This window comes from Halyomorpha halys, unplaced genomic scaffold, assembly GCF_000696795.3.
Source record: "Halyomorpha halys isolate HHAL.00 unplaced genomic scaffold, Hhal_1.1 Scaffold208.1, whole genome shotgun sequence".
Classification (NCBI taxonomy): domain Eukaryota; kingdom Metazoa; phylum Arthropoda; class Insecta; order Hemiptera; family Pentatomidae; genus Halyomorpha; species Halyomorpha halys.
The window spans coordinates 1,344,719-1,357,345 of NW_027109100.1; the positions used below are offsets into that span (position 1 = coordinate 1,344,719).

General features: G+C 31.8%; 1 protein-coding gene across 10 annotated transcripts in view; it reads right to left on the reverse strand.

Moving 5' to 3' along the window:
* Positions 1-12,627, reverse strand: part of LOC106679542 (zinc finger protein 524) — a 40,752-nt gene that overhangs the window by 11,150 nt on the left and 16,975 nt on the right. For 8 of the 10 annotated variants that reach the window (XR_010843404.1, XR_010843403.1, XR_010843405.1 and 5 more), the window contains one exon: positions 3,673-3,855. The exons of the other annotated variants lie outside the window; for them this stretch is intronic. Coding sequence is in view for 3 of the 8 variants with exons in the window: in XM_067047314.1 (XP_066903415.1) it covers positions 3,673-3,855 (183 nt within the window). In the remaining 5 variants the exon portion in view is untranslated. The remainder of the gene's footprint in view (positions 1-3,672; positions 3,856-12,627) is intronic. 10 annotated transcript variants of the gene reach the window in all.

Sequence of the window (12,627 nt, forward strand, 5' to 3'; positions counted from 1 at the left end):
ATATAATTTGGTAGGTGTTAAACAACAAATAAAACTAACAACTAACAGTACAGCTACATTCATAACTTATAACAACGGCAAGAATTATGACATCAGGCCAAATAGCTTTTCAATGTCATTTAATTTCAAAAAGCTTAATATAATGCTAAATAAATCCAGTCGTTGTTCAAAGTTGTTCATAAAATATAATTTCAATACCTAATACACACATGAATAACCTACAGTGAGATTAAACATTTTAAATAGCGTAAAATATTTACAACTCTAACTTTGCTTTGTATAATTGAGCAATTAAATTGATATCCTATACTATAAAACAATAAATCAGTTTATTGCGTATACAATTATCTTGGTAATAAAAAACTGTTAATATGATGACTGTATTTTTAGGAACTTTTTAAGAATTTATTATTAACAATTAAATGTTAAAGCAGTTGTGTGGCACTGTGACTAACAAAATAACTTACAACAAAGTACTGATGTCCATGGTACATACATTTTTTTTTTTTTTACTAAAATGTGAACAACTCACACTATAATTTAACATTTAAATAATGAAAATAATCAAATAAAATTAACAGTAATAATAAACCTGATCAACCTAAGAGGTAACAAAGATATTTTGAAATTCAACAGACAGTATTTCAAAAGTAGAAAAAAGGCACTTCAGGACGGTTCGAACACTTTTCATATTGATAAAAATGAATGAATTTTTGGAATCTGAACTTTTAAATAAAAAAAAAAAAAGAATACTAAACTGAAACTGAGATATACTTTTGAAATCTTTGAATTTAACAAAAAACACATTCATATTCATAAAAATAATAAATAAAAACAACCTGAAAAAAACTATAAAATTATATAAAATGAAAATTATTTCAACAGAATCATATTATAAAGCAACCATAATTTGAACACTGCTCTAAACCAACAATAAACTTATTAGATAAAAATTTAAAGTCTATGTTAAAATCTTTATCCATAAATAATTAAAATAAAATAAAAAGACAGTGAAAACTCGTTTGATATTTAACTACTCAGTTAAGTTAAAATCTAAATTAAAAGCACAATGCTCGCTCTTCAGTTCTAAAATATTACCTAGAAACGCCTTGAATGGACACTGAGTACAAAAGTAAAAACATTTTTAATAATAGGGTACCTAATGATACATAATCAGATTAAAAGAGGCACAACTCAAAATTTCAAATTTCAAAAATTTTTATGATTGGATACGCATTCAAAAGCGTAGCCAGCTTGATCAGCTGGTTCATCAGCAACATTTGTTAGATGGAACACCCATGGGAGAAAAACCTTTTTATTTATGAGAAACTTAGTCTGTGCCTAATGTTCGTTCATAAATAAAAATAATTTTTTTGATTTATCAATATATTTTTAAAATCAAAATCCTATTAAAAACATATATGTGGATATATTGGTACTAATACAACTTCTCGACAATTATATGAAAAAAAAAAAAAATTACTGTTAGAGAAAATTCACCATCTGATATGTAATTTAATCACTGAGAGTTTTTAACTTTTATCTGATATGGTTAGCACTGACAATATTTTATAAGATTTTGAAATTTAAATTTTTCACACTAGTCAACTTTTTGATTTGATAGAATATTACATCTCTACAGAAAAATATTTCATATGAAATACATACAATGGAAGACAAAAGTAAATGTGGTTCCAACAGGTAATATGCAATAAGAACATAAAATTATAGTGTTCATTCTGGAATTTTTGAAGAACTCCCTCTAAAAACGGATTCACTCAATTAACATACTTTTAGTTTTGGTCCAAGATAGCCTTCATTAAGGATTAAGGAGATAATCATTGCTATCGGTATTACTAGCACCTTTCAGAGTATTGGTATGTTGTAGGGGGAATCAGTCTGGCAGGTAGGCCGCCTGGTCCTTTTTGTCAACCCCTGGCTACTACCAGAGTTGTTGCCGCATACTAACAAGGTGGGAACATCAAGATTCATTTCTCAGATCAAGATTCATTTCTCAGGACTGCCAAAAAATAAATATTAACTGCTCCAGGTGGGAATTGAACCCACAACGTTCCGAACTGGGCACCTGGGTCCTATGCCCCAACCCGCATGGCCATCATGTTTCCTTCTGTCAGAGTACATTAGTAAGAAGTTTTTTATGATGAAATAGGGTTTTGTCAATTTATGGAGTTAGAACCTTTATAGTGGGCTCCCTTCATCTGAGGGACATATTTCAATTTTTTTTTTCTAAAAGTAGGTTTGTCATCCAGATTTGCTGGTTAGGATAAGCCTTATCTATTCCATGTAAAACATTACACATAGTCGACCCTAAACACATATATTAAAACATAAAAATTATGACTACAAATCATAATGTCCTAGGACAATTTTTCAAGTTAAGTGTAATCTGAAGTTAACTTTTTTAAAGGTATTTCTCAAAAGATTCAGTTACAAGAAATATCTTTACTCCCCATTTATCAGTATAAAATTTATACCAAAAATAAGTTAGTTCATCACTGGATAGTAAATGTTGACTTCTATAGTTACAACAAATGAATAAGTCAGAAACAAAGGAGTGAGGTAGGTATCACAATAACAAATTACATGCTTAATTAAAACCACAAATGCAAAAAGAAACCAACCAACTTTTTTGGAGGGAGGAGAGAGGAAGAAGGAAAGGGGGTTTATTATATTGAAATTTTTTTAATTTCACAACAAAAACCCAAAAATCTATAACTAAGCCTAAGATATAGAGGAATACTGTCTCAGGTTAATGTTTTGAAATGAAAATTATTGATATAGTATATGAAACATAATTTTACAAAAATTTTGGTTGGTTTCTTATTACAAACGTAAGTTCAACTAGAACAACTGATTTTCAATATGCAAAAACTGCTTCTAAATTTTTAACAAAACCACTCATTCAGGCATACACAATATAAATTAGATTGTATCTTTGCACCTGAACAAGATAAGTTAAAACAATGCAAAGAAAGGATTTCAGCTCTCTATTACTTCAGTATATATACATATACACACAAAGTTATTGCATTGATACCTATTGAAATGAAAATATTACGGTGACTTTATTATATCAATGAGGTAATGAAATAAAAATAAAAAAACCTATTCCAAAAAAAAAAAAAATGGAATGGAATGCATATTAATAGGGAATACTAAGTTCAACTAAAAAGCAAGTACTAAACTGGAATAAAATCAATAGACATGACAAACCAGACATTTATGAAAAAAATTAAGTTGATACTTGGAATACATTATTAACCAAAAATATGTAAAAACAGATTTGAATAATACAATTTTTTGAACGTTTTCTTTATAAGATCCACAAATATTTATAAATAAATAATAATAAATTATGAAATTTCTATCTTGTTTGGCTTCAGCAAACAAAAAACCTTATCCTTCTTCTTATAATAAAACAGTTAAATAAAATTTGTAACAGTAAAATGCCACATTTTAGATCAATATGATAAAGATTTTAATTTGGCCAATAAAAAAACTTTCTTTGGTCAAAATATTTAGTAAATTGAAGGCGAAGAGCAGTGTTTTAGGATTATAAGGTTCACTAGGTCCAAGGTGACTGTAGGTGATGCTCAGGCTTATGGGCTCTGGCAATGTGAAGCATGAGATTGTAGCGCTGCTTTGTCTTACGAGGACAGTAAGGGCAGTGGAATTGTGGCTCCTTGCCGCACTCAAGCCTCATGTGGCGTCTCAGGGTGTGCTGTGAGGAGTAAGTCTTGTGGCAAGTTGGGCATGCTATGTTCCTAGAGACTGACCCTCGCCCGCTCCCTGACTTGAGGCTCTGCACCAGCGGCCGAGACACCACCCACCTCTCTGTGGACACAACACCAGGTGTGTTACCCCACTCTATTATTTCCCCTCAATTTTAATGTACAATTACATTAAGAAAAGTGTGAGTCTGAAGCACACTTATAACGGTAATTTAGTAATGCACTTGTGTGTGTGTATATATATATATATTTATATGTATAAACACACACACACATATATGCATGAATGAAAACATAATCCATCACAATAAATTACATAATCTATTATAATAATGATTTATAAAAAATACAGCAAACAACTAACTCAGTAGCCTCAGAATAAAATTAATGAGCCAGATAACTATATTTTAATAAATGTTAATTAATAAAACTGGAACTACCCAACAACTAAAAGTAAAATATCAGGTAATAAATTAATTATTTCAAACAAGGTGACAATTAAAATTATTTGAAACAAACATTCACATACAGACATTGGATAAACACTTATTCAATTAATCCCACAGGCTAAAATATTACTTTACTTGTTAAGGAATTATTTTTTCCACCTAACAAATAGTATCATTTTAATTCAAATAAAGTCTAAAACAACAATTAGCTGAAAGAATAGCTAAATATATAATACTTGTTGTATATGCCCTATTGATGTGAAAAAAGTAACAATACTAAAAGGTATCTCACATTATTGTATTGTTTTTTCTATAAGAGCTATTTATTCCTAATCCAACTATACAACCAAATATGAGAAAACATAAAGAAAGGCAAGGATTATTTTTGTGGCTTGGTCTAGAGGAAGCAAGGTAGTTAATTTAAAGGAAATACCATGGGATATAACCATTAGCGGACATATGATTTTTCATTGCCAGTGAAATGGAAAACAGGATATCAAAACAAACTGGGAAAACAAAAAATGCCGATAAATGGAGAAAAAAAGAAAAATTACAAAAATAATGGCCAGGGAGCAGGAGAAAATTTTATCAATCTACAGAAATATTTCATTCAAAATTCATAAAGATTTGCAGTTGTATATTTACTTGCATGATACTCAAGATGAAGTTAATTTGACTCCATAGTCACTTTAGCCACCGCATTTACAAAGTTTTAAAAATTGTTTTTATATCACATAAAAGGTTATACTACAGTCCAATAGAATTGTTGGATTTAGAATTTCATAGAACAGGAGCAAATCACATTATCAGGGTTTACTTTTGTACGAGTTTTCTTGGCCCCTACTTCAAGTACTTGCTTCTGTGGAGTCACCTAAGTCACGTTCCAACAGGATTCTAGGTTTCAAAGAGTGCCGTCATTATATATATGACGAGAATTGAGTGGAATAATGAAAAACTATGTAATTTATTATAGATTAACATAATTCACCTGAGTTACAGAACAATAAACATTAGTGATAATAAAAAATTAAAAATGGTGGTTAGAGCAGTTAGTTAGTAAATATAATTGTACAATGGCTGAGTTACATTTGGACAGCACCATTTCAATGATATCTCAATTAACACTAAGCACTTTTGAGTATTTTTATCAAAGACCTCCTCAGGATAACCACTGAAATCAACAGTGCAATTCCTGTCAAAGTGGGTTTTGATGTACCTCATGTAATTTGAGACAACAGCTATAGAACCTTTATGGTGCAAGACAAAATTGAGCAAAAGTTAGCCTCATCCAAAATAACAAGTAATGGAGCCCATTGGCATGTGACTGCAGAGTGGAGTGGATACAGAGAATAGACTGGATTCGGTTCCCTTTTAGAAAACCTATTCCTTGAACAAAGCCATTAGAAGTTTGGCTAATTTCTCAATGCTTAAAGTTCTCATTTAATTTCTTGTCAATGATTTTTACATTTATGTGCTCAAAACTCCCTTCCCTCCCCAAATTCTATTTATTCAGGTTTTCAGTTGGTATCTAATTGTGAGAGAAATATTCGTACTAAAGGTGCCGTTCATAGCACAAATTAACGTCCAATAAGGTTACTTATTGAACTTTAACTGTTCAATAATGATACAAAGTAGAATACGATTTATTTTAAGTCGGACTAAGCGGCCATCGCAGTGTTTATCCATTTGGGACATAGGCCATATCCCAACCGGAAAGAATTAAAGAACTACTGCTGCTGTGAACTGTGTGCCAACATTTTTTCAAGCAATCTGCACCACAAGGAAAGAAAATCATAAGCACTTGTCGGTCACTGTAGGTGGTAATCATGTTTTTCATCATGCATTTGGGCTATTCTCTAGCGGTAAAGACCTATCAAAGTACCTTAAAACTCAATTTTGTCTCCAGTATAAATTTATTTTCCTTGACACACCTATTTTTCGAAAATTACTCGTCTAATTAGGCCCAAAATGGGAGAAGAAAAGTTGAGAATTAGGGTAATATGGATTAATCTGGTATCAATTTTAACAAATTTTATCTACTTTCCCTAACCCATGAACAAACGTATTTTCCTTCACAAACCACAAACCCTAAAATGCCACTCGCCCTAATTAGTCCAGCGCTGGAGATTGGTATAAAATGGTTCTGGTACCAATTTCTGACAAAGTCCATTACTTTCGCTTACGCATGTAGAAATGTATTTTTCTTGGCGCACCTTTATAATAGTTCTTTAAGTTTGACTCAATGTTAGAAATTAACGTGAACATTGTCTAGAATAAATTTTACCATCTATTACTTTTTTACGCATTACTATTATGTTACGCATGCCTCAATATTATGTATTTTTCTTTACACACCTAAATTTCGATAATGGATCGTCCGATTTCACTCTTATTACTACTGTCATATATGCATGCGCAAAGTTATTTTTCTAGACCCTATATTTCGAAAACATTTCTTCCTATTCTACTCAAGGAGGTCTGATGATATAAAATTAGAGTTACTAAGGAACAAAATAAAATAAAAATCTTGTAAAAAAAACTCTCAAAATAGACACAATAACATTATTTTTAAAAACCTATAAAACTTAAATATCCGTTTTTTATAAATAGCAGTTTTCAAGTTAGCTCTCTTTCGTTCTGAGTGGGCGATATATATTGAACGATCTTCTTTTAGTCAGAATGAGCGATATTTATTAGAAACAATCCTCTTTCAGTTTGAACGTACGGTATGTTTCGAAAACGACATATTCATACATTAGACATAATATTCTTTTAGAAAGCCCTTTGCACCTCTTTGTACAAACAGTGGTGCCAAAAAGTATTTGCACACCCAGTTTTTGTAAAACTATCAGTCAGTCATAAGGGAAATAATGATCCACTGAACTTCACATTAATAAAAATTATATTTAAAAGCAAACTCTACTATGCAGGTCTTCAGAATCGAGGTAGTATCTGATAGTCCTGTCACTAATCTCAATACCAGTAGTTGTATGGACCATATTAGCCAGGTTTCCAGAACTTGCTAAGGAATGCTTCATAGCTTCATTTTTATCTTCCTCCTCATCCTGGAATTCAACTTTTTCGGTCGACCTTTTTGCTAACTGTTTTCAGTTGTCCCACGTTCCTCATACCTCTTCATGACGTACCTGACCATGCAAAAATTAATACTTAAAAAATCTGCAATCTCACGATATGATTCTTGTTGACTCCGCAACAAAACAATTTTTTCACGAGTTCCCAAATTCAATTCAATTGTTTTCGGCACATAGTTAACCAGTGACTAAAGAATTTAATTTTAATGCTTTAATATTGTAGGAAAAGGAAAACACTAGATAAGGTAGATAATATTGGTGTAAGAATTAATAAATAGTAAACAAAGGATATTAGTGATGGTACACAAAGTGTGTAAATACTTTTAGCCAGAGGATTTCATTATTTATTTTTTCTTCATTAATTTAAAAAGTTAATTATTGTACACATATAGAATTGTTTTAGTTTTAAATATACTTTTTACTTTTATGACCGATAGTTTTTTAAAACATGGGTGTGCAAATACTTTTTGCCGCCACTGTAGATTTCAAGGCTGCCTACGACAATGGTTCAAGAAAACAACTTAACAACAGAATGCTATAAGTAGGGATTCCACTGAAACTTGTACGCCTGGTGCTCATGACAATGAGGGAGGGTGAAGTGTTGTGAATGAGTGCAAGGAAGTTCAGACTCAGACAAGGGATATAGCATGACTTTCTTTGTAACTTCAGCCTAGTGTACAGTGCGGGTATCCAAAATCCAGGTAACTAGTACAGTATTCAACACATCAATTATGATCCTAGCCTATTTGACGATATCGATGTGATTGGGAAGACATTTGGAGTGATAAGGGACGCTTTTCTCGACCTACAAAGGGAAAATGCAAGAATAGGACTAGTTGTAAATGAAATACATACATGCTAATCCTATTGGTATGCTTTATGGTGATGGACATGTTTTGGTCAGCATATCTTCGAGAAAGTAGAATTTATCTATCTAGTAACACAGGTGAACTTTAGAAACGACATTAATCCTGGAATCCATCGTCAGATAATGGCGAGGAATAAGTGTTACCATGGACTCTAGGGGCACCTTAGAAGCATAGATAGTAATTGTATGCAGTGCCAATTAAGAAGAAAAAAGCTAAGTCCCAAATTGCGTTGTAAGTTCTTGAGCTTTTTTCAGCTAACAAGATATAACCTTTTACGATGAGTTTTCGTGTCAATCGGAAAATTATAACATATCTTATAAGCAAATTATGATAACACTGCAATCAAAGTTTTGCTGATTTATAGAAACAGGACATGGTCAAATTTTTCTTAGAAATGCAATATGGAGTCATAAGTTGTAATCTCTATCAGCTTTTAATATTTAATAAGTCCAACAAGCACACTTATGTGCTCATTGAGGCCAAATGCCGAGAAACATACGTGTACGAATTCGTTGATGAAAAATGGATGTGGGCTGACTACACCATTCCAAACAATCACTAAAATTTTCATAAAACACCACTACAAATGGTTACCCCTCTCCATGTTTTCTACTATCCCTTAATGGACATTCATTAACTAGATTAACAAGGATTGGTTAAGGTACAAATAATAACTATAAGTTGAAGATATACTAACCTAAGGCATCCTCGTCGGAGCAGGCAAAACGGTACCGTATAGGTTTTAAATAAGGTACGATCACTTGAACCCCCCTTTTTTTTTAAAGTAAAACGGCTGCGTGAATAAATACAAAAAATAAACTCGTTGTTACAGGATGATGGTGGTCAAGTTTTTTTTTTTTTTTCACCAAGCATGAAACTTAGCGTTACGTTCTAAGGATCACCAACTCGAGACAAGTAGATCCAGACTATATATATATTTTTTTTTTTTTCTCACGAAAATAAAACTGGATATAAATTTTACTGTATTTTTTTTTAATCTATAATTTTTTAGTTAAAAGCGTGTAAAAGTTAGTAGTTATAACTAAATGCTGGTTTTGTATGTATTCTTTTTTATGCGTTTTTTAAGGTGGATCTTCAACTAACGCCAAGAAAGTGGAGGAAGCATTCTTTAGGTTAATGTTTTATTGTTGACTTCAAATTTTAAAATTAAATTATTCGGTTACTACCGAATGTTTACTCTATAATATAAACTGCATTAGGTTGTTTTAACTCATACAGTTTTTAAATTTGATTCCTAACAAAAAATAAATGATCGGTTCATTTAAGTTTAATTGGGTTGAAAATAGGCTGTACCTCTTTACTGTATGTATATAGACGTACAGCTTAACCCTTATTTCCTCATACTACAACAATTCAAGTATAAGTAATGAGGCACGAAACCTGAAGACAAAATGAGACCATATATCCATTCATTTTCTTTTTTTATTTAAAATGGTTCATTTATATAATCAATAGAAATCCTTCCCCCTCCTCAAGGCTCACTAATCCGGTTACAGATCTTGTTCCTCCTTCAAATCATCACGGTCTTGTGCTCTTGCCACCGAGTTTCTGACTAACAGTATATAGTCAGGATCTACCGCCACACTATCTCACCACCTCAGCTTTCCCTTCCAGTCTCTCTTTCCTCCTTATAACATGAATTTGCTGTGTTAGCAGAATTTTTTCATCCACCATTCTGGCAATATGCTCTGTACACTTTAAACGCCTCAGTTTAATTGTTCTGACAGAATGCTCTCTACAGTCATTGTAGAGGTCTGGTTAGTCTGTCTTTTCCATTCTTCTCCAACTTTTTTACTTCTGAAAATATATACCAGACAACCCTAAATTAAGTTACCCACATTTAATTAAAATGTTATTATAATATATAATAAGAAAACTACCAAAATAAAGAGTTATTTATTGGCAATAGAAGCACATGTATTAATCCCTACGGATAACAACCCACTTTTGCCAAAAAACCGCGTATGCTGGAAACAGCTGGGTAGGGGATTAAAAAAAGGTAGTGATTGTTAGAACTCTTTAGGGGCTATGAGAACTCTCAACGGAGCTACCAGTCATCGTCGAATATTTTTTACAAAAACGTGTCATCGAAATTAATATTATTGCAAAAATATCGCATTTCGCTAACCCCACAAGTGGTACTCATGCAATAGCAAACCATGACATTACCCCACCAGGTTTTTTTTTGGGTTGGATGACTAAATATTTTTAGGTATAAAGAAATATCTAATACCTCGGCTTACAGGAACATTTTTGTGATAGTTAAAGCATTCATCATTGCTGATGAATCCTAAATTATTTAGTTTTGCGAGCTATTTTGGTGGAATCATCCTTCAATGCAGAGAAATTAGACCAATTTTGGGTTCATATTTGACTATGAGGTAGTGCAGTGTAAAAACCAGAAGATGTTAAAAAATACGATTGACAACTGTACGAATAGAGTTTTTTACTGAAAACGTTTAAGTTTTGTCGTTCTTCGGGTCGTATGGGTTTTAATATCCTTCATTTGCAAAGAATAATGTAGAATTTTTTTAATTGTCATAATAAACAAAATGTTTTAGTCATACCGTCACGGTTCCGTGTGACCAGTTAAGTAGTATGGAGGCTAGTGGTAACGAGTATGTAAGAGGGCCCTACAGAATTGCACAGGAACAATTTAAGGACTGCATCAGGAGGCAGAAATTGCTCCCACGAGAACCATTTTATGAGTTTAGGAATTTATTTCATCCCCTATTTTAGACTACTTAATAAAAATTATATACAGTTACTAGTCAAAATTGATGAGGATGCTATCCACATTTAGGGGGAATAAAAAATGTCAGCATTTTCAAAACGTAAAAAAAAATTAATTTTTTATTCAGAGCATAATCTTTGAAAGTATCGACAACAAACAGTTTAAAAACCGAATAGAACATTATTTAAAGTAGAGTAAATTTACAAAGATATGAGCCTAAATAGAGCTGCCAGGAATCATTCAACCGACAGATATACATGTCTGCAATATATATACACCTTAAATATGTAATTTCAGTTCTGTGCGTATATATATATTTTTTTTAGTTGAGCTGTTCATAAAATAAACAGATTATTTAGCGAGAATTAACAATTTGGGTTCTGGGGGACCGCAATCCCTTTAGTTTGGCATGCAACTTGATAATATGATCTTGTGCTTGATTTTTATACTTAACAGTAATGTCATGTACTAACCTATTTTGAGAAACGGAAGTTTCTAGTTGCTTTATTTCATTCAGTTCGTGCGGTTAGTTTTCTTGGATTTGGCACAGACATTCGATAAAATGTGGCAATGAGGATTGCAATTCAGACTGCATGGGTATTGATACGCAAAGCAATTTCCTACTACGACTACTGACAAGTCCTATATCACTGAAAGATGATCAGGGAAACGCAGGATAATGAATATTACAAAGAAATTAATAATAAAGAATGAAAAAAATAAGTAAAGGTGTTCCATAAGGTTAGGTAAGCGTCGATTCAAATAGGATGGATTAAAATAATGAAGTATTTTAAAAAGAACTTTTATAAACGGGAAAAAATATCGAGCATTTTTTACTACCCTTGTTTTTTTAATACCTTGTGAACTGCTAAATAGATTTTTTGATTCAGATTTTCGGTTCGAAATATGTTTTCACTTTGTAGATGTAGACCGAAAAAAAAACTGGTGTGGAAAATTTTGTGTCTTTCCCATTACTTTTCCGACTTTATAGTTTTTAACCAATAGATTTTTTGAAATAAGAACGAGTGCAAAATTTGTCCACCTTATTTAAGGATAAGCGAAAGCTTTTCCATAGATAACTCATGAACGGCCGAATTGATTTTTCCGATACGAACGATTTAGGTATAGGGTAATAAAAACTAGTGTAAACATTTTCTGTGAATATTTCGGTAACAATTAAATGGATTTTTCAGTTGAAAAGATTTTCCGAATGTTTAGGGTATAATTAAGCGAGTAAAAATGTTTTGGCTTTCCTCTTGGTTTCCCACTAATACTTCGTAAGCGACTGAAGGGATTTGTTATGCTTCGAACAATTTTTCGAATTAATAGATGTAGACCAAAAGGAAAACAAGCTTGAAAATATTGAATATTTTTTTTCCTTTTCTCCTAACATGTCACGAATGGCTGAATGGATTTGCCCAATACGCATTTTTCGACTTAATACATTTAGACCAAAAGGAAAATGATTGTGAAAATTTCAAGACTTTTTCACCATTAATCTCGTAATGCTAATCTCATCTACTGGCTGAATGGGCTTTTTTCGATTCAAACCATTTAGTTGTTTAAAATTACGAATTCAAAAATTAAAAAAAGAATATAATGCGGGTTATATTGCTAGAGCTCTGCTCCCAATCACTGATTAGCAAAATAATATCCTAAATAAGAAGATGGTAATCATCTTAATATTAAATCATTAAGCAAAAAATCATT